We start from the raw sequence: 23,827 nt of genomic DNA on the forward strand, positions 1-23,827 counted from the left end.
TTCTATTACGTCAGCAAAGATACACAGAAAATAGTAAATGAATTCGCGCCTGAATTTCTTAACCAGCCTGGAATAGATTGAAGTTATTTTGGCGTCTGTAAAGAGTAAACAGGAAAGAGAAATTGAATTCATGCTAAAAATTTTCATTAAATGAAATTGCTGATTTGACACTCAATGACTTAAAACAAAAGATTAACACGAACATTAGGGTAATACGTAATTTGGATATTTCAGAAATTACAATGGAATAAGGCACATGCCGTTTTAGCGTTTCTGTGAAAGATAAACAGGAAGGAGGAATTGAATTCATGCAATAATTTCTGAATTCAAATGAAATTGCTGATCTGCTCCTCTATGACTTAAAAATAACGAATAAAACGAATTAGTAATTCATATATTTTAGAAATTACAATGGAACAAGGAACATGTTATTTTAGCGTCTCTAAAGGATAAAGAGGAAGGAGGAATTAAGTTCGGGCCGTAACTTCTTAATTCAACTCAAATTGCTGAATTACCACCCTATGACTTGAAACTAAAGAATAAAACGAAAATCATGCCATTAAGTAATTTATATATTTCAGAGGGCATATCCAATTGAACATACCTTGGTTTTTACTGAATTATATAACAACACAATTAAAACAAAAATATAACCACTTGGGAAAAGCAGAGAATTTTTTTTGGTATATATGACGTTATGTGAAATTACAGTTTGAATGAATCCGAAAAGCTAAAGCAAAAGGCATGGGAAAATGTCTAAGGTAGCTCAAAATAAAGCGAAACGAGGTCTGAGGCTAGAAGACATTTGACAGACATCACAACGAATCCCAAATGAGAATAATGGGAAAAAGAAATCTGCGGTTAGAAGATAAGCGACAGTGATGACAACATCGAATCGCAAGCGAAATCTATGATTAGAAGATAAACCGCAGTGAGAATCACAGCAATTCTCAGGAGAAAACAAATCCTATTAATGGATTCCAGAATTCCTTGATTCAATTGAAATTGCTATATATATATATATATATATATATATATATATATATATATATATATATATATCGTACCGGGAGTATTAGACAGACTAGATAAGACAGGCAGGCTTGTCTATATTGATTCTCATTGTCACATATCTTGGAACCGCAGGCAATGACTCTTCTAGATGTCTTGGCGTCACCATAGGTTAGATACAACCACCATGGGAAAAATATAAATTCTTCCTTAAAGCTGTGACATTTTTAGATCGTTTTTAGTTGCCGGAAATATCAATATGCCAGTTAAGAAAAAAATACAACTATGTAGCCGATTACAATACGGGCTCCGGCACTCAACAAGTGGTAAGCCTGTATATATTGATTCTCATTGTGAGTAATAACTTCCAAATAAGTGAAATTTGTTTGCTACTCCTTCCTAGGGAAAATGGAGGGCTCCTCAGGGAACACATAGAACGTTGAAGGGTACCAATGACCTGTAATAAAGTGTTGTGTTGTTTATGACAACTTTTTAGATTTGTACTGGGTCTTGCGCCACATTTTGTTGGCGTTGAAGATTGTGATGGCGCTGTTCTTTTATCATAATATTTCTTTTGTTCCTCACTTTCATTTTTGACTCAGTCTGATTTTTGCTGTCGCTTATATTATAACATCACAATTCCGTGTTGTTTACTCTATTTTTGGTAAGGTCTGATAATCGCTTTCTAATGATTGCTTGTAATTCTCACTTTAGCTTATCTTTTAACTGCATATTTTCTTGTTCTCCCTATGGTATATCTTTTGGCCGCATGATAGTTCAGGTGGTTCGACAGAATCATCATTTGTAACAACTGCAATTTTTAGTTATTTGGGTCTTCCTACAGGCATTATATAAATGGTTGCGTTGAAAACTGTAAGCGTACTGGTGTTTATTCTGTTTTATGCTATAAGTATATTTAACCTAATATAAAATAAAACTTCTTTTAAAATTTTCAGATATTTTTCTATTTTCAATTAAAAATTATAATGTTTGATGAGACACCATAAATATTTTTTCAGTTCGGAACTGAGAACTAAGATAAAATAACATTTATTTAAAAAACATAAATGCAACATACTTTTAAGTTTAATTCACATTATATTAGCACATAACGCCATTGCAATACTGATGCATACAAAAACGACGTCACTGACCTGAATTTTTTTTCTCCAAAATTTAGGCTCTTAACGAATTTTCTCAAACTTCTGACGTATCTAGATGGTTTTTGCTGACTACAATATCTCAGTGTCTCATGTCATCGAACCGCTCGTTGTTTTGCTCTTCATTTTCATTTTTGACAAGCTCTAATTCTCGTTTTCGCACGTGTTCTAACCGCACGTGTCTTTGCTCATAATTTTTTAATTTTGACACGTTTTGATACTCACTGTCGCATATTTTCTAACCGCATTTGTCTTTCTTATTGAATTTTGGTTTTGAATGCTTCATGCAATTTAGCAATGCCTTTTGCTTTAGCTGCCCGTATTGATCTTGTAGCAGTTGATGGTCCAGGTTGTTAATTTTCACCCATTGTGAATTTAATCTGTTCAGACCATTCTCTTGGTCTTATCACGTATGATAGTTCAGGTGGTGGTTCCAAAGAATCATCAATTGTAGCAAATGCAAATTTTCGTTAATTAGGTCTTGTTATTAACATTATACAAATATTTTTTCAATGTATAGCGTTATCCCTATAAAATCACGCATTGAGTAGATTAAAACTAATTTAAAAATTTCCAAGCATTTTTCTAGTTTGAACTAAAAAATTAAAATTATTGCTCAGACACAATAAAGATTTTGGCAATTTACATGATAATTAAGCGATTCTGAACTGAAAACTAAAATAAAATATTTTTTTTCTATGGAAATATATTAAATCACTGGCTTCTTTTGAATAACATTAATTTTCAATGATATATATATATATATATATATATATATATATATATATATATATATATATATATATATATATATATATATATTGTTGGAACCCTTGGTCCCAGTTTTGTCAGATAAATGTCCCTCCCAGTTTCATTTCTTTGGGCCCCTTAATTATTTTCCTTCTTTAAGTAATAAATATTAATTTTCCTATTATTTTTTTGACGCCATTTTGGGTCCTATTAACTGCGTACGTGCTTAATAGACCACGAGGGAAAAATTGCGCAGTTAGGGCGATTGGCCAGTAGATTAATAAGTCCAAGGATTGGCTGGAAAGATTCATTTACCACCCTAGTAACCCCCGCCGAGCACGCGGATAGGGGGCCAGGAGGAAGTGTTCATTTTTTAATCAGTTCATTTTATACCACGTGATTGTGAATACAGTAAGCATTTTCTATCTACTCTTTAACGTTTCAGCTTAGGTCGGATCTAAAAGAGTTGATTAGAGATCCTATCGGTAAAATTTGAATTTAATTGTGACCTTAGACCATGCGATCACGTTAGTATACGGAACCGTTGGAGTAATCGTGGAAATCCCACTAATTTTGTGCCAAAGAGGGATCTCCCCCTCCAATAAGTGGCATAGCAACTCTTTGCGCCATTTTTGCCTTTAAAAGTGGTGACCCCGCACAATAATCCTCCAATAAGTGGTGGCAGCAAAAACAGGAATTATTAACAGCGTTGATAATAAAAGAATTCCACGTTTTCGAAGAGACGATTAATTTGGGCTACAAAGTAGCCTATTGGGGTGACATATAAAAAGACAAAATTACGCACTTAATTAATAAAATTATGAAAGTGTATAATGGGCTGTGGGGCTTATTAGACAAAAATAAAAAATAACAGCTTGAAATTAATGAGTTAAGTCTACATTGGGGGAATCTCCGTATTTAAAAGTATTACAGGGTTTAAGGACAGATAAGAAAACGTTGAAAGTTGGGTTATTATTTGAGTGAATTGGCGGACTTTGAGATAATCTTCAGTGACGAAGGTTATAAGAGTATTGAGGACGGCAAATTAGGAGAATTTGTCAGTTTGTGCGCATATTGGACAAGGAAGGTGGGAAGCACCTGTCCTATTGAGTAATCTGCCCAGGAGGAGATTATATTTGGAATACGAGTATCCAGGAGGGATACGTGATTTGTTTTACAGGGTAGTTCCCCTGTTCTAGTTTAGTCCAGCTAATTCACTAGTGGAATATTCGCGCGGTTTTTCTGATTATTTTCTCGTACAACCCCTATTAATTCGTTTTTCGGAGATATATTTCACTCGCGTAAAACTGCTTGTTGTGAAAGAAGTCGTTATTCCCTAATGAAGTCTAGACATTCCGGCTATTTAAAAAATTATTGAATCTCATTACACAGAGCAGATAATTCACAATAGTAATTGCGTACCATAATTTTTGCGTGACAGTTTTTGAACTTACCAAGATTGACTAATTGAATAAGAGATAATATAATCAGAGAGAAGTATACGCGGTAAAATGAGGGGGTACGAAATAAACAAAAAAGAAATAATATATGAAAAAACAAGACGAACTCATCCCTCAGAGGCTGTGCCAAATGAAGGGAAGTTGCGAGATAGAGATAGTACAGATAGGGAACAAAGGAATTCAGAAAAGGAATTGAGAAGAAATAATGACAAACGAAATTTTGAACTTATGTCGGACAGAGATGATATTAAAAGGGCCAGTGAAGCCCATAGAAAAAAAAGAGAGAAATAGAAAAGAAAGGGAGAAAGATAAGAGACAACAAATATTAAATTTCATGAAGGAAGTCAGAGAACGAGATAACGAAAGAGATAGAAAAGAAAGGGAACAAATAGAGAAAGATAGACAAGAAAGAATAGATCAAATTGAAAAAGATTGGCAAGCCAAAGAAATACTTCATCAGGCCCTTATTTAAAAAATTGAAAAAGATACACAAGAAAGAGAGAAAGATAGACAAAAAAGAGAGAAAGATTGAAAAGAAAGAGAGGAAGAAAGGGTAGATAGAGAACGAAAGGAAGAGGCTGATAGGATAGCCAGAGAACGAAAGGAAGAGGCTAAAAGAAAAGCCAGAGAGCAAAAAGAGGAGGAAGATAGGAAACAAAGAGAGAAAGATAAAAGAGAAAAAGAAGAAGAAAGACAGGCCCGTAGGGAGGCCGATAAAAAATATTACCAGGATGTCGCAAAAACAATTGACAAACTAATGAAAAATCGTTGGGGAAATTCGCAAAGTGAGATTTTATTACAACCAACTTCTAGGCCGTCAGATAGCCATAATAATTTGTCTAAGAATCAATTGAGAGAAAACAAAAATTACCAAACATTAAACACTTTTACGAAAAAATATAATACTTCGCTAACTACGGGGGGAGATGAACCGGCCCATAAAACAAATGCGAAGGCTGTGCCGCACTATCGGAAAAAAGAAATGATTGATAGTCAAAATGATGATAATCTGGTAAAAATTGATTTCTCGGAGCCTTTTTCTAAAAATTGCCATAATAAAGAAAAGAAAGTAACCTATAAAAGATCGAATTGGGCTATAGCATATAATCAGGGAAATATTGATGAGTTTGTGAAATCACATAAAATAGAAGGAAAATTAAACGGAAAATTTACCGAAATGGTAATTGACTCAGGAATTGAGAAAACTTTTGTGTGGAGTGACATGGTTGAAGAGACGGAAACAGGCCATAAAAATGTTATTAAAAATTCATGTTATTTCGTATGCAAGAACTCAGGCCTGTGTGAGTGGTAACTAATAGAAAGGATACAGTAGAACCATGCAGTCCAGAGAAAAACAATAAAAGTAGGGTTAGTAGTTACTCTAGCAGTGCTTTTTTTAGTTAGAGGAGACTTTGGAGATATCTGAAATCCAAATTCCCAGAAAATGGAAAACTTGAGAATACTTTTAACGAGTGTGAGATGCCGAAAAATGTTTGCCAGAATGAAAGACCGATTGTACCAGAGAGAAAGGAGACAAAATTTATTGTACGCGCTTTTCCTCGGAAAGTTCGAGATATTTCAGTAGAATATGAAAAACCAAATGTCAGAGTTCAATTCCCATTTGATGATGAAATAATTGTTTCTGTGGTAAGAATAAAGAAGACTAAAAGAGAGAAGAAAGATATTAAGCGGAACTACAATAAAGAAAGACAGTCGAAGATGGACACTGAAGTCCAATTCAGATTTCATGACGATTTATTTAATGCTACTACAAAACAAAAGAAAACTAAGAGAGAGAAAAGAGATATTAAATGGAGATATAAGGAAATTATTCAGTCAAAGATAGTGAACACTGGAGTCCAAATTAGATATAACGGTGATTTATTATTTTGTGTGAATGACAGAATTGAGAAAAGTAGAGACGAAAAGAGGAATGCAAAGAAGAGACAAAATTTGGATATTCAGCCTGCAGTGGCGAAAAACAAAAAAATGTTGGATGGGCTGTGCCTTGAAAACATGGATAATAAGAAGGAAAAAGAGGTCAAAGACCCATACGGAATAAAACAAGATGGTTACAAAATAGAGATGAATGACCTACAACGGGTTGGGGGAAAGTTGGGAGATATTGAATGTCGAATCGGAATGGAAAAATTTGGAAACGAATCTGAAATTAGTATTATCAATTCACGATCCTTTATGAGGGGGAGGAATACCTTGGGGAAGATCCCCTGTGGGAAGTCGCGAAAGATAGCCATTTTCCTCAATGCACAACTGGTGGACAAGTTGTGATCCCTTTACCGAGATTTTGCCTTTCTGATCAAGAGTCATAGGGGGATACTTTCTGTCAGTCACTTCATAATTCACTAAAACCGTTACCCAGCAACCCTTTTCGTAGCTTTTGTTCTTCATGAGAGTCTACAAGTATTTCCGGCAAATTGTATTCAATGGAAGATGTGCCAAAATTTCATTTTCAATTAGCATCAAAGTAAATTCTTCAGCTAACTATACCAGGTGAGGGATACCAGAAAAAGCGATTCATGATTCGTTCAGATTTTTGCTTCATTTTCCTGAAACCTTACCGTTTTGACAGGCCTGTGTATTTTCGGCCTTAGACTATTTAAAATTATGCCAAGGGACAATTTACTTTTTTATTGAGGCTTGAGGTTGTTTCCATGGATGGAAATTAAGAAGCTAGTGCAGCCAATTTTTCACGATGGCTGGCATCATCACATGTGCCAGAAATTGATTCTCTGCTCCTCTCAAATGTAAATTCGTGAGAGCAAGACAATTTTTGTTTTTGATTGTGCTGTGCACAATGAATTTCTACGAGTCCCGAGGACGACATCCTGCAAATATTTCCAACGGAGGAGGAAGAGAAACTACTGAAAAATGAGGAAAACTTCATAGTACCCCACACTACTCGGCAGGGCAGAAACCCTCGCACGGCAGGAACTCTCAGGAAGAAATGAACCTGGAAGACCAGAGGAAGATAAAAAGGAAATTTAGTGTTTATTTTAATTTGATATTGCGTTTGAATTTCCAGCCAATCCACCGGAGATGCGGGCCATTTATCTTAGGAGGGAGGTGTTAGAACCCTTGGTCCCAGTTTTGTCAGGTAAATATCCCTCCCAGATTCATTTCTTTGGACCCCTTATTTATTTTCCTTCTTTAAGTAATAAATATTAATTTTCCTATTATTTTTTGACGCCATTTTGGGTCCTTTTAACTGCGTACGTGCTTAATAGACCACGAGGGAAAAATTGCGCAGTTAGGGCGGTTGACCAGTAAATTAGTAATCCTAGGATTGGCTGGAAAGATTCATTTACCACCCTAGTAACCCCCGCCGAGCACGCGGCTAGCGGGCCGGGAGGAAGTGTTCATTTTTTGAATCAGTTCATTTTATACCGCGTGATTGTGAATACAGTAAGCATTTTCTATGTACTCTTTTTAACTTTTCAGCTTAGGTCGAATCTAAAAGAGTTAATTAGAAATCTTATCGGTAAACTTTGGCTTTAAATGTGGCCATAGACCATCCGATCACGTTAGTATACGGAACCGTTGGAGTAACCGCGGAAATCCCACTAATTTGGGGCCAAAGAGGGCCAAAAATTTCCAAGCATTTTTCTAGTTTGAACTAAAAAATTAAAATTATTGCTCAGACACAATAAAGATTTTGGCAATTTACATGATAATTAAGCGATTCTGAACTGAAAACTAAAATAAAATATTTTTTTCTATGGAAATATATTAAATCCCTGGCTTCTTTTGAATAACATTAATTTTCAATGATATATATATATATATATATATATATATATATATATATATATATATATATATATATATATTTCCGTAATTACATTTGCCTATAGTATAATTTTCAATGATAAATTTAAGTCTTGTTATTAAGCTATAGTTGTTTTGCAATAATTAAGCTCAAGCTAAATTTTATTTTTTCTTCTTGATCTTGGCCATTGAAAGTTAATGTTGTTCAAAAGAAGCCAGGGATTTAATATATTTCCACGGCTAAAAAAGTTTGGTTCCAGGTTCCAGGTAACATGAGTACAGACTAACGAATTTTCTCATACTTCTGACCTATCTAGATCGTTTTTTTTAGGCAAGAAAATCCCAGAATACAATTTTCCCGAAAAAATATAGAGCTGTTTTCGAGAAAAAAACATAGATAAATAAATAAATATACAATTGTTGCTCGATTATAAAAATATTATATATATATATATATATATATAAATGTATATATACATATATATACGTATATATATATATATATATATATATATATATATATATATATATATATATATATATATATATATATACATATATTTCGGTAATTACATTTGCTTAGATTTGCCTATAGTATAATTTTCAATGATAAATTAAAGTCTCGTTGCTAAGCTATAGTTGTTTTGCAATAAGTAAGCTCAAGCTAAATTCTATTTTTTCTTCTTGACCTTGGCCATTGAAAGTTAATGTTATTCAAAAGAAGCCAGGGATTTGAACTTTAATTTAGCGGATTGGCAAGGACCAATTTAAGGTCTACTCCTACAGAAAGTGTTTTTGTGCAGAAATGGTGTTTTTGTTTTTAGTCTACATAGAGACCCCGTTTAGGGAGTCTGTTTTTCAGAGTTGATATAAGTGTGTTTTATCGAATGGCCTTTGGAAGAATACAGTAAGCTATTTTCTTCAGCCGTGTGAGACCATTTTTCTCGAAACCCAGGAAGGGTAGGAAAAGAGTTCACAAGAAATACTGTCACTAGAATATCGACAGGGGGGCCTGTTTACCCTCCAAAGAGATAGCTAGAGATACTGGTGGTGATCCAGGTTATGGCACCCATGGCCGCTTGACCGTTCGATCACGTTACCCTGGAGCAGGGTATACCGTAATAGGGTATTATCATACCCTATATTTACGGTATAGTAGTGGTGGCCAGCGTTGGTTTCACTCTAATAAGTGGTGCAGTACCATTTCCGCGCCACTATTTGGTGGAAGTGTCCATTACATTACAATATTTGGTACCAGCGGTGGTTAACATTACAATATTTGGTTGTAGCCAGTTAAGGAAAATCATCAGAAGATAGCTAAAAGAATCTGCGTTTTCCTAAAAGACGATTTAATTTAGCACACACAGAAGCCTATTGTGACTATGTATAAAAATTGCGAGAAAAAGACGGAATTAATTAAAAAGAGTACGAAGATCTGAATGGGCGTTGCCTAATTAGAGGAAAATAAAATTTTACGATTACATGAAGCAACTAATTAGCATGCAAGGATAATCGGCAAATTGAGACATAACAATTTTTTACGAGAAGCCCGGTTTGACATTCGAGAAATTATTTTCATGTAGATGGAAGAAGTATTTTGATGTTAGCTAAACTTTGAAATAATGTCGGTCGGAGATAATACAGATAGGAAACAAAGAAACCTTGGACTGTAAGATACCAGCTTATTTACGGAGTAGAGGTTCGGGCACAAGCCCTCGCTCAAACATAGTAAATAATGATAAATTTCTACGTTGAATCGAAGCTATCTGTCAGAAAGATAGCGACAAAGAAATTTTGGAAAAATTAGCGAAACAGAATAGCGCGGTATTTCAAATGAAATGGGCAGCTTTTAATAAGGCCAATGAGGCCATTGCGGAAAAAATACAAAGTTATGAGGAGGTTGTTGAAAGAGTTGAAGGACATCGGTTACTAATTCTTGAAGAATTGCGTTTGCCCAGGAAAAATAAGTTATATAGAAGATATCTCGGTAAACCTGAAGAGTGTATTCGGGATCTAGAAACTCAATTAAATTTGGCTTGCCCCTCTACTCGGGAGGAAGATATCGCATACGAAGAGTATGAGAAGGTACGGAAAAAAGAGACACAAGCTTACGAAGAGGTAAACAAGAATGTTAACAAAGTACAATTGGAAATTGTTGACAGCTGTCTTTTTACTAAATGCAAAAACTCTAGAACACGAAAAGTATACACCTCTACTTTACATAAAATAGTAGAAGAGAAAATAGAAAAGGGAAGACAAGAACGTACAGAGGCTGAAAGAAAAGCCAATGAGCGAAAAGAAGAGGAAGATAGAAAAGAAAGGGAACAAAGAGAAGAGGTAGTCGAAAGAGAGCACCGCGAATGCATGGAAAAAATACCGGCCGAAATAGATGAAATTGAAAGAGATAGAGAGTAGTTAGAAAGGACTAGAGAAACCCTTAGAAAGGCTAATAGAGAAGCCTCAGAGAGAGACCACCAAGAATTTAAAAAAACCATGGTAGGCATAATAGAGGGCCGCTGGGGAATTCCAGAAAGTGAGATTTTATCACAACTAACTTCTAGGTTATCGGATAGCCATAATAATTTGTGTAAGAATCAATTGAGGAAGAATGAAAATTATCGGACATTAAATGCTAAGACGGAAAAAATGCTACTTCGTTGACTATACAGGGAGGTAGACCTGCCCATAAAACAAAATGGGAGGCTAAACCTGGTTGCCTGAAAAACGAAATACACGATATTAAAGCTCAGAATGGTAATAATCCTGTAAAATGTGATTCCTCTGAGTCTTTTAAAAAATTGCCATAATAGAGAGGAAGAAACAACCTATAAAAGAACAAATTGGGCTACAAGCCATACTAAAGGAGACATTGAAGCGTTTGTGAGATCACATAAGTTAGAAGAAAAATTAAACGGAAAACTGACCAAAATGGTATTTGACTCAGGGAGTGAGCAAACGTCTGTGCGAACGGACCTAATTAAAAAGACAGAAATAAACCATAGGGTTATGATAACAACAGTATGTTATTATGGAGATAATTACAAATGCCTGTCTGCTTGGGTGAGAATAGAAACTGCAAAGAAGGACGGTACGGTCCAGAGATAAACGATAAAAGTAGGCTTAGTATCTACTCTTGCAGTGGATGTCTTAGAAGGGGGAGACTTTGGGGATATCGGAAATCTTCTATCCTTAGAAGCGACTTCTTTAAAGGTGGGAAATGCGAAAATGGTTAAGCCACATAATATTGAAAATAAGACTCGCGAAATTAATTTTTTCGGGAAAATTTTCAGAAAATAGTAAACTTCAAAACACATGCAACGAATACGAGACACCAGCCAGCGCATATCAAACTGAAATACTAATTGTACCCGAGAAAATGAGAAGAAATTTATTGTTTGCGCATTTCCACGTAAAGTTCGAGAAATTTTAGTACCATATGAAAAACCAAATGTGGGAATCCAAATCCCACTTGACGAAGATCTATTTAATACGGCAAAGGAAAAGAAAACAAAAAGGGAAAAAAAAGAAATATTAAACGGAACTACGATAAACAAATGCAATCAAAGATGGTGGACACTGTAGTCCAATTCAAATTTAATGGTGATTTAATTTGCGCCATTGAAAAATTTGAGAAAAATAGAAATGAAAAGATAAATGCAAGGAAGAGACAAAATGTACGGATTCAGACTGCAGTGGCGAAAAATAAAAAAAACAGGAAAATTTCAAAATGGCGAGAGCAAAAAAGAGCCCAGGGGGTACAAAGAGGTCCAAAACCCTCTGGGAACAAAACAAGATGATCATAAAATAGAGTTGAAAGACCCACAACGTGTTGGGGAGACCTTGGGAGATATTGAATATAGGAATGGGTCTGAAAAGCTTGGGAAGGAGTCTGAGATACGTCCTATTAACTCTAAGGGAGATTTTTTCTCTTTTTTTTGGGGGGGGGGGGAGAGGAGCCCCTTTGGGGAACCATGAATAATGGACGATTCGCCCAGCGGACAACTAGTTGGCCAGCTGTGACCCTGTTTCCGAGATTTTGCCTCTCTGATCTGGAGTCCTTGGGGAATACTCTCTCCCAGTCACTTCATATTTCACCCAAACCTTTGTCTAGTAACCGTCTTCATGGTGTTATAACTTGATGGGAATCGACAATTATTTCCTGCAAACCTTACTCATTGGGCGACGCATCCAAGTTTCAACTTCAGTAGTATCAACGCCTATTGTTCGTTTTATTATCCCAGGAGAGGGGGACCCAGAATGAACTGACTAATGATTCGCTCAAACTTTTAGCTGTTTTCCCGGTAACCCTAACGTTTTCAAAGGCTTGTGTATTTTCGGCCTTGAATGATTTCACATTATGTCAAGGGGCAATTCGAGTTTTAATTGAAATGTGGTGTTGTTTCCACCGATGGAAATTAATAGGCTAGTTCAGCCAATTTTTCATAATGACTGGCATCATCAAATGTGCAAGAACCGATTCTACGCTTCTCTCAAATGTAAATTCATGAGAGCGAGAAACTTTTTGTGAATCGTGCTAAGTATGATTATTTTCTGCTAATCTTTTGAACTTTAATTTAGTGGATTGGCCAGGGTCAATGTAAGGCCACCCCTACATAAAGTACTTTTTGTACAGAAGTGGTGTTTTATTTTTAGTCTACAATCTCATCGCGACAAGCCTATGGCTTTCTCCTTTACTGAATAAAATAAATAAATAAATTGAGACCCCGTTTAGGGAGTCTGTCTTTCAGAGTTGATATATGTGGGTTTTGTCAAGTGACCTTTGTAAGAATACAAGTAAGCTATTTTCTACAGCCATGTGAGATTATTTTTCCAGGAACCCAAGCAGGGTAGGAAAACGGTTCGCGAGAAATACCGTCACTAGTATACCGACAGGGGAGCCCATTTACCCTCCAAAGAGATAGCTAGAGATATTAGTGGTGACCCCAGTTGTGGCACCCGTGGCCGAGAATGGTCGTTTGACCGTTCGATCACGTTACGATACCCTGGAGCAGGGTATACCGTAATAGGGTATTACCATACCCTATATTTGCGGTACAATAGTGGTGGCCAGCGTTGGTTCCACACCAATAAGTGGTGCAGCACCATTTCCACGTCAATATTTGGTGGCAGTGTCAATTACATTACAATATTTGGTTACCAACGGTGGTTACCATTACAGTACATATATACATATATATGATATGAAGAGCGTAAATGTATATATATATATATATATATATATAAATATATATATATATATATATATATATACTCTTTTCATGCGAGTAACAATTGTGAATAAATATTTTTGTGTAAATAGCTCCATACATTTTTCTTAAAAATGGTACACTAACGTTTCCTGGGCTGAAAAAAAAGATTTAGGTAGTTTTCAATTTTGTGAAAATTTGTCTAGAGCCTTAACTTAGAAAAAAATATTTTTCATATAAATTTCGTCACATTAGTATGCACTTAAAGAGCACAACTTACATCATTTTTGCTTAGGGGTGATCGTATCGTATTTGGTATCTATGACGCAGGCGAAATTATAAAAGATGACGTATAATCTGAAAGGCTAAAGAAAAAGACATCGAACAAACGACAGCGAAAAGCACATTGAATCAGAAACGAAAATATTGCACAACAAAATCAGAGGTCGGAAGACAAATATAAATTACAATGACGTCTTGCAAAATTATACAAGATTAAAAATCATGTAATTTTACCCTTTCTTTCGTTTGAAAAAAAAATTATTAAATAAAATATGGATATCAACCTTTCGCATTATTTCAACACGATCACTGTAATTACTTGAGAAGCAAAAGGAAGAAGCTATTACCTTCGTGAAAAATTGTTTTGCAGAGGATGATTCCGAGTACTATTTGAACGGGTTAAAGAAATGGGAGCATCATAAGAAGAAGTGTGTAAACTTACGAAAGACAATATAAAACATGAAAATTAAAAAAAAAAATGTCTGGTATCTTTGTTAAGTCAAGAGCTTTTCCCACAACCCTCGTATTTTTTCTTAAGTATTTTGCAGTTAGAAGGTCACTCTTACTCGATCTAAAACCTAAAAAATACCAAGAGGATTGAAGAACATACCATCTCCTACCTATCTTGCGGAAACTATTCGCCAACGATCTTCGTGATACTGAGTGTACATTCTGTTGGACGTTCAGTTTTACTTTTTTTCTTTCCTAACACGCGACTTTGTACATATTGCCTTAAGTAATCGGCTCAGCTTGCTACATAGCTGTAATTTTTTCCGTTCTGTTTATTGTGTTTCGCAAAAATAAACAATTTTTTAAATTTTGCTTTTCAGCCGGGATAAAAATGATAACAAAACACAAAGGTAGGAACATTTTTATTGTAAATAGAGTTCAAGTTGACGTTTAGGAAAAATCAAAATAATTTGGAATCAGTGAGGTTATTAATCCTATTAAACAGGGTGCCATCCATTGGGCAGTTTAGAATTTATGGACGGATTCATTCATTTGTACAATGGGTTTGGCGCTCAGTCCCAATCAGATAAAAAGGGATGAGAGGCAAGGTCTTCCAGGACGAGAGATTTCACCTGCTGTACTTGAGGTAAAAAGCTTCTCGCTAATTGAAGTAATTTTAATAAATTCATAAATATCCAGCAAACCTGACACTAAACGGAAGAAAAGTAAAAAAAAAAGATAAAAAAGAGATCGTCCATTTTGTTGTTCAGTGACCGGGTGTTGCAGGGTAAGAAGTTTGGCATTTTCACCTTCACTGAAAACTACTCTGGTTCAAGCATTAAAGGGGATGCATGAACAGGATGAGGCACCGGGTTGTTATACCAGGTCATAGAATGGGTGGGATTTCAAACGAGGGTCTACAGTTAACTACTTTCAATGTCCTTGGTCTACGAATTCATTTATGGTTCGACCTTTCCTCCGAAATATGCACTGGAATGCTGAAACGCTTATTTCGCTTTCCTCCTCGACAACCGCGCCTTTTACGCTTAGTTCGGTGAACTAAGTCTTCAGAGTCCGGCAACGTCACAACATTGCCATCTGATGGCCTTTTCAGGAGTCAAAATTGCCATAGTGACGATTGTAGATTTCGCTGCGAATCTAGATGTCGCTACTACATGTCGAAGTGAATAAAGTTCGCAACATCAATTTTTTGATTATAACTGGCATGAATACTCCACTAAACAAAGTCAAAAGGGTCAAGTCTTTGATTGCTTATATTGCCAGGGCAAGAAACTAGGAACACTAGCACTAATAAGCTAAACGAGGCATAGTTGCGAAGCAGCTATTCAGTGCTACGCCATCTATCCACCTTCAAATGAGCTCCATATGAGCTATCCAATTTGAGCTCCATATTCATTAACCTGGCCTCGGATTTACACTTGCCATAAAAGGTAAGCCTCAGGGTTTAACCTCAGAGGTTAAACCCTTACCATGGTCTCCTAATTACATGAGCTCAACAGCATATATATATATATATATATATATATATATATATATATATATATATATATATATATATATATATATATATATATATATATATATATAAAAATGCCTCTTAGACTTTAAACAAAAAATAACCTGAATATTTGAAGGAAATTGCAACATCAGAATGCCAAAAAACACAAATTTTGAAGACATATCAACATCACAGAAAAAATACCTTTAACTCTTAGAAATAATGTAAAAAAAAATATCAACAAAATGTCGTCACAAAATACCACCCATCACTCTTCAGCTAGTGCTTTATTCTTCAATTTTGACTGAGGCTGGAAGAGAAAAAAATTGTAAATATTGTATTAGTCATTTCTTACATCACACTGTCTCTCTATTTGTTTTAAGAATTCAAATACACAAATATAGAAGTAACAGATAAAACCTTTGATTAAAATTGAATTTAAAAATACTAAAAAAATACCCAATATTTCGACTTTAGAACTGCAAATATTGTAGTAAAAAAAAAAAAAAAAAAAAAAAAAAAAAAAAAAAAAAAAAGAATAGCTCATTAATACTCAAGCTAGATTAATGCTGAGCGTTTTCAAGGATCGAAATGAAAAGTTTTTAGTGCAAACAAAAATCAGCCTCTTTATAAAATCGACATAAAATAAAAGATCACACGCTCCTTCTTTTCCAGCGACTTAACGAGTCTTTCAAAAAAACACCTCATGTGATTGTCAAGGACTGTTCTAGTCGCTTTAAAGCAAAGGCGAGACAGCTAAACTAGCAAGTAATAGTTTTTTTTACAAAATTTGACAAAGTAAACTTCACGCTTCGATCAGTCTTTAATAGCTGATAACAGGTTTATAATTACTCTAGTATCGAGTGGCAAAGCGGGTGACTGCTGCTCTGCTGCAAACCATTGGCAAATACAGATGTTAAAGTAATTGCCAAGAGAACTAACCAATTGCAGCTATGAAGCCTGTGGAACGTTGTCATTTGCTTATCTATGGAGGGACTTATGAAAAGGGTTTTAAACTGCATCAACTTCGAGTCTACAATTAAGAGGAAAAATACAAAGACATTAAGTGGAAAGGACTTGCAGTTTGGAAAATCAGCTTTTATTAGTGATAATGTTAGTAGAGAGGTGCGCCAACTTAGAAAGGAATTGGTGTTGAAAAGAAAATGTTTGATGGAGAGGTGTTGAGTACTGGATACCACCCGTGGTACCGCTGGTTGTTTCTGTTAAATCTGCAGGTAACGTTAAAAAGGTTGAATGGTTCAAAACATTAAAAATGTAAATAGTGGCTTTGAGCTAGTTATTTATAGTGTTTGTACTTTTTTCGAGGTTATATGAAAAGTTATTAACTATGAAGGTTATTAAATTTTGGTTTGCTTATAAATGAAGTTGGGTGCAATATTAAGCCCACTAAGAATTTTATTTAGGGAGTTGATATGCGTATACATATCGACCGGTTTGTTTATTTGTTTTGTTTCTTATATTTATTTTTATTAAGATAGTTAATACTTCCTTGGATGTTGTAAGATCTAGAAGTTATTTGGGGAAGTTACGGTTTTCTACTCCTCCTTTGACTTTCCCTTGCCCATATTTGATTTTCGATAATGGCTAGGTTAACTAGTAGGTTGAGGGAACTTGAAAGGAGCCCACTGGACGTGTGTGGATGTGTGGATTCCCGGTATGCTTTTTGTGTGAGATGTGTGATTGGAAGAATATGAAGGAAATGAAAGTCTACAACATGAACTACCAAGGGATAAACACATCATACGAGTTCCTTGATGAGCTATGTCTTAAAACAGGGCCGTATATCCTGGCCCTAACGGAAACTTGGTCGCATATCCTGGCCCTAACGGATTATAATATGTATATGCAAAATGGGGTACTACACCAACGTGGTGGTTTAGCTGTATATGTAAAAAGTGGATTTAGTGTACATATTAGGTCGGATTAGGCAGTTAATTATGAAATGAAATTTGAGTCTATGGTTCTTGATGTGAGTAATGCAAATAATAAGTTTATGGTTGTAGTAATTTACAGACCACCTTCAGGTAGTGTTGAGAAGTTTATCGAGCTGATTGATGAATTTCTGGGAAAGTTGCCAAGTTCAAGAATGCCATGTTTTATTTGTGGGGATTTTAACATTGATTTAAATATGGTTGATAGAAATAGTAAGGTAAGACATTTTGTTAACACAATGTTAAGTTTTGGTTTTTATCCTGCAATTAAAATATGCCCACGAGTCACAGAAACTTTAAGAGTCTATAATTGATTATATTTTTGTAAATATTAATTATTTGCACCCTACAGTAGTTATTAATAGTGTATCTGACCATTTTGGGGTTGCAAAATCTGTACATGGAATAATTGGTCCAAAGTCCGAGAATAGAAGTATGTCAAAAGTGCCTTTTGTAGATGGAAATGTGCTTTTGAAGTTTAAGCGGAAGCTTAAAAGTGCAGATTTTGAGTTTCTTCAGGATAGTACAGGTATTGATACCCAATTTGGTAAATGATATGAAAAAATACAATTACTATTTCAAGAGTGTTTGGAGTTAAAAAAGAAAGAGCAAATATACAAGTTGCCAATTAAACCTTGGATTACAAAAGGATTACTAGCCTCAATGGAAAAACGGCAAGTGATGTATAGAAGATGCGCGACTCGTGGTTCAGCATCTGATAAAGAACATTATAAGGAATTTAATAGAAAGTTAAAGTCTTTTAGGAAAAGCAAAAATGGATTACTATGCAAATAATAATAATAATAATAACATTTATTCACCTACAATCTACAAAAATAGATTATAGTGGAGCACTACAAAAAGAAAAATAAAAGAAAAAGAAACCAGCTTCAAAAAGATAAAGATACAACATTCAGTGTAATTCACGACACTCAAGTAAATGCAGGTGAGAAACGTCGTCTGTCTAATTTAACTTTTTGCACTGAATTATTTCGAATGCTAGACCATTGTTTGGATGGCTGCTTAAGACCATATTTTTCAAGGCAGGAATTCCTATAACGCGTGGGTATGTACAGTAAAATTTTGCAAATTTATAGTATCACTTTTTGACATTTTCATTGTCTTTAACTGACAGCATGGGGAGTATCCTAGCAAGGTAGGTTGTGTGAGGTATCCACAAAGAACAATGAAATGAGGTAAAAGATCTCCTGGAGTCCTGTCCGCGATTCGGCACTACAGACGCATAAGCACATTTAATGGCTTTAGTTGTTTGCTTAACAATTGCTTGTCTAGTTTTAATAATTAGATTTAGCAAAGAAATTTAAAGATTATGAAGGAGGCCCGGCTAAAACTTGGCAACTAATTAAGTCGCTAATAAGCCCAAAGAGTGGACCAACAACTCCTACTAATTTTCCATGGGAGTAGGATAGTGTTGTAGCTAATAACTTGTGCACCCACTTTTCAGAAGTAGGGCTAAAAATATCGACATCTGTGGAATGCATAAATGGTGATGGTACGAATTTTCTTCCTAAAGCAAGTGATACAACCATTTATCTTCAACCAATGAGCTCGCGTGAACATGAGGATATTTTAAAAAGTATGAAAAAACCGGTAGCTGGAATGGACTTTATAATCTTTCAAATAGTTAAAAAAAATGTACACAATTATATCTAGTCATCTGTTGTACCTTTTTAATCAATGTTTTGAATTTGGAGTGTACCCTAATTGCTTGAAAAGTGCTTTGGTTATTCCTCTATATAAAGGAGGTGACAAGGAAGATAAGAAAAACTATCGTCCGATATCTCTATTTCCAGTGATTTCTCGTATTAAAAAAAAAAAAAAAAAAAAAAAATGATTTATAGACGACTGATGGATTACTTTGAAAAAAGATGTTTCTTTCACTCTTGTCAATTTAGTTTTAGAAAAAATATATCTACAGAGCATGCTTTATGGTTTTTGGCAACATTTGTTAACGATTGTCTAGATTTAGGTTTAAAGATGGCTTCAATTTTTCTAGATATTATGAAGGCTCTGAACTGTGTTGATCATAATATTTAATTGGCTAAGCTTGAAAATTAGTTTTAAAAGTCTGATATTGATTGCTTCGTTTCTAGAAGGAAGAACGCAAAGAGTACGGCTGGGCACAATCCTGTCAGAAGAGATGGTAGTAAAGTGCGGTGTGCCACAGGGGTCTGTTTTGGGTCCCCTATTATTTCTTGTATACATTAATGATCTAAATGGATGCCTCAAACAGCTATCAGCGCCAGGGTGCAATAATGGCTCGGTGCAAGAAATGCTTCCAAGTTTTTCTGATGATACTCAGTTTACAATGGCCGCGAAAACAGAAGCGGATTTGGAAAATGGCAAGAAACGAGGAATGGTGATAATCGAGAGGTGGATGCGAGTGAACAAACTGCTTGTTAATCAGAAGAAAACAATGTTCATGTTATATGGCAGAAATGCAAATTACTATCCATGGATTGAAGAAGTTGAGTTAGAAAGTGAAAGTATAAAACAGACAAGTATTGTAAGGTATCTTGGTGTGATGGTAGATGAATGCCTAAGTTTTAAAGATCATATTGCATTTAAAAGTACTAAATTAGCCAAACATGCTGGAACTCTGCGGAAGCTGGAATATGTTTTCCCCAACAAGGTTATTAGAATGTTATATTTTTCTCTTATTCATCCGTATTTCTTATACTGTGTTACAGTTTGGTTGTCGACGTTCACTAGCCATTTGTATCCGCTTCGTGTGTTACTAAATAAAGCTGTAAGAGTTTTGGCCAATGACTTGTCCCAGAATTCGGCAAAATCAAGGTATCGAAAAATTTTACCATTTTTTGGTTAGGTTAAATTTTATATAAATTTGTTTATGTATAAAGTTTGTTCTAATTTGTTACCTGCGTGTTTTTCGGAATTTTATAATGAAAGGGAACATAGTTGTGAAACTAGAAATGTTGAATTAGTTAAAACGCCGGTTCCAATTGCTACCAGATCTAAATTTTCTATTAGGAATATTGGTCTTGAAGTCGGGAACAGGCTTCCGGCGGAAGTAAAAGGTAAGAAGACCCTTGAGGAATTTCGTGCTTCTTTGCGATGTATTTGTTTTAACCAGTATTGTAGACATGGGTTGAGTGATTGCTTTGGGAGTGAGTATATGCTTGTGAGTGTTAAAAGAGAAATTGATTTGTCGGTTGATTGAGGGGAGTGTCGGTATATGAAAGGAAGCTTGATGAATCATAGAGTATGAGTGTGGGATTCCTTTAAGTTCCTTGTAAAAATTTATTATCTTTAGAATGTTGATTAATTGTTTAGTAAGGGTGGGGGAAGGGAGGAGGAGTCAGAGAGTTTTTTCCCCCGAGGTAGTGTATTAGTGTATTAGTTGTTGAAGTGTCCCTTACTTGGGTCGTCCCAACCACGCTAATATGCGTTGGGACCTATTTTGATATTGTTAGTATTATATGCAGTTTTGTTTTGTTAGTTTTGTACGGAGATTTCTATATTGTGTTTTTTGTGTGACCCATTTGTTAATAAAGAAACAAAAAAAAACCTACAATTGACCACAATTTAGTCGATTTTGCTGGCACGGTCAAGACTTTCAATGTTCTTCAAGTACACATACTGCTTTAAACTAATGATATTGTCAAACAGATCGTGGTAACTAACTGTAAGTGAAGAGCGACCCGGCTCAATAGTAACCGAAACTCTAAAAAACGGAAGTTTGATACCAATATACATCAAAAGAATCAGATTTTTACGGTGATTTCAAATATATAAGTTTCATCAAGTTTAGTCTACCCATCAAAAGCTACGCGCCTGAGAAAATTTGCCTGATTTTCGAAAAAATGGGGAAACACCCCCTAAAAGTCATAGAACCTTAACGAAAATCACACCATAGATCTCCTATCTGCAAAAATGTGGAATTTTGTATTTTTTGCAAGACCAAAGATTACGGATGCGTGTTTTTTTTTTCCAGGGGTGATTGTATTGACCCAGTGGTCCTAGGATATCGCGGGAGGGCTCATTGGAACGAAAATCAAAAGTTCTAGTGCCCAATTTAGGTGACCCCAAAAAATGAAGGGCAATTAGGCCCCCTCCCACGCTCATTTTTTTCCTCAGGTCATCGGATAAAAGTTTTGAGATAACCAAATTGTTCAGGATGGTCAGAAAACATAATAACAATGTATTTGAGAGTAATTTAATCCCCCATAGTCCCCGGGAGAAGGGCTGCAAGTTATAACCTTGACCCATAGGCTACCTAAAGCCTAGTACCAGTTATTTGGAACTATACAGACGTTTTCAGGGGGGGGGGGGGGTTCTGGTAGTGGGGGGGGGTCGATGGGTACGTGGGAGGATTTTTCCATGGAGGAATTTTTCACGGGGGAAGAGAAATTGCTATGAAGTGTCGACGGGTTTCCTAGCATTATTTAAAAAAACGATCGGAAATTAAATAAAAAAAACAAGTTTTTCAACTGAAAGTAAGGAGCAACATCAAAACTTAAAACGAACAGAAATTATTATGTATATGATTGGGTTCGCCCCCAAGTCAATACCTCGCTCTTTACGCTAATTTTTTTTTCATAAGAGCTATTTATTCTAATTAACGGCCTTTGTGATTACGGGGTCATTTTTAAAGAATTGGAACAAAATTCAAACTTTATCGTAAAGAGCGAGGTATTGACTAAGGGGTGAACCCCCTAATATACATATTAAAAATATATAAATATAGAAGTTCGTTACGTAAGTTAATTCATAAGTTACGTATATTTATCCCTAATAAAAACGTTCGTAAATAAAATTAAACAACTTTAGAGAAAGCCATTTAGCCAAAAGAAAATAGAATTAATTTGCAAATTTCGTTTTAATTATTCATGTACGGTGAGCCAAAATCAAAACCTGCATCAATTCACAAATGTTCAGAAATTAAATAGAAAAAAAAGTTTTTTTTAACTGAAAGTAAGGAGCGAAATTAAAACTTAAAACGAGCAGAAATTATTCTGTATATGAAAGGGGCTGTCCCCTCCTCAACGCCAAGCTCTTTACGCTAAAGTTTGACTCTTTCTCACAACTCTACATTTTAAAACAATAAAAAACTTGAGCGTAAAGAGCGGGGTGTTGAGGAGGCGACAGCCCCTTTCATATACGGAATAATTTCTGTTCGTTTTAAGTTTTAATGTCGCTCCTTATTTTCAGTTAAAAAAAACTTGTTTTTTTTATTTATTTAATTTCTGTTCAGGACTGTAGAGACGAAAAGGAAGCACAATTCTCTGAACCAGTGTTGAACGTCATAGCAGTGTATCCATTTTATTACAAGACAAATATTCTTTTGTCTTTTCATTTAAATTCACCTTACGCCGTTAATTTAAAGGTAATCATTTTTAAAGCTTTAAATTTGACTGAAATGAGTGAACAGGCTAGCTGTTTTATTTTTATTTCATTGATCTTATTCCCTGAATGTTCGCAAACTGAGGTACTAGAAACTCATTGATAGTTACTTTTCCCTTATTGGTCAGCATCTCTTTGATCGGTAAAAGAGGCGAGCCTTCGTCTTGGGTGTTTGGTAGTTAGTTTAAGCTAAATTTTCACCCTATTCTTTTGGCCCAATATTTAAAAGTTAGTTTAGGCTGGCTGGAGTTAGGCTGGCTAAAAGTTAGTTTAGGCTGGCTTTAAAACAGGCTAGGCTGGAGAAAAGGTGGTTAGAGCTGACAGAGTGTCACCTTGGTTGAAGATATTTTCCAAGAAAGAGGGGAAATATTATAGAGGCGGTTTTCTTTTGGCAATGTATGGCTTGCCAATTATGGGCTAAAGAAGTTAGTCTTTAAGAAAAGGTAGATTTTAATCGAGTTCTTAGTTCCTGTACTAAGCGGTATATATGTTGGAGTGTGGTAGCGACATTTACCAATATTGGTAGCTAATGGCTATCACACCTTCAATATTAATGGCAGCAATTTGAACTCACGTTTTCCAAAGGTTTGTGCCAAATTTAGCCCCAAAGAGAATAGCCAACAAATTCTACTAAAACGACAGCGAATTTAACACTGTTTTTTGTTTTGAGATTTGTGACAAAACCTTTCTTTTTTAGACAGTTAAATTGGAGAAAATCTTGGGCTTTGACAATATAGGAAATTAATATATTACGCGAGTTTAGTTTTCGTTCAAAGGCGGTGTGAAATTTACAGGGGTTTTTGAGCTGATTTTTTTGAAAATGCACTATTTGATACAATTTTCAGGACAGGAGATTATATTATTA

The 23,827-nt window shown here is 35.1% G+C and overlaps 1 protein-coding gene across 3 annotated transcripts in view; it reads right to left on the reverse strand.

Moving 5' to 3' along the window:
- The window catches only part of LOC148952162 (trafficking protein particle complex subunit 11-like), a 249,466-nt gene that overhangs the window by 120,310 nt on the left and 105,329 nt on the right, over window positions 1–23,827 (reverse strand). For 2 of the 3 annotated variants that reach the window (XM_089089620.1, XM_089089619.1), the window contains one exon: window positions 15,731–15,935. The exons of the other annotated variant lie outside the window; for it this stretch is intronic. In XM_089089620.1, coding sequence (XP_088945746.1) covers window positions 15,894–15,935 — 42 coding nt within the window. In that variant the 3' untranslated portion in view covers window positions 15,731–15,893. Of the gene's footprint in view, window positions 1–15,730; window positions 15,936–23,827 lie in introns of those variants that run through there. 3 annotated transcript variants of the gene reach the window in all.

Source organism: Artemia sp. Qi Xiang Cuo, chromosome 5 (assembly GCF_049724085.1).
Source record: "Artemia sp. Qi Xiang Cuo chromosome 5, ASM4972408v1, whole genome shotgun sequence".
Lineage (NCBI taxonomy): Eukaryota > Metazoa > Arthropoda > Branchiopoda > Anostraca > Artemiidae > Artemia > Artemia sp. Qi Xiang Cuo.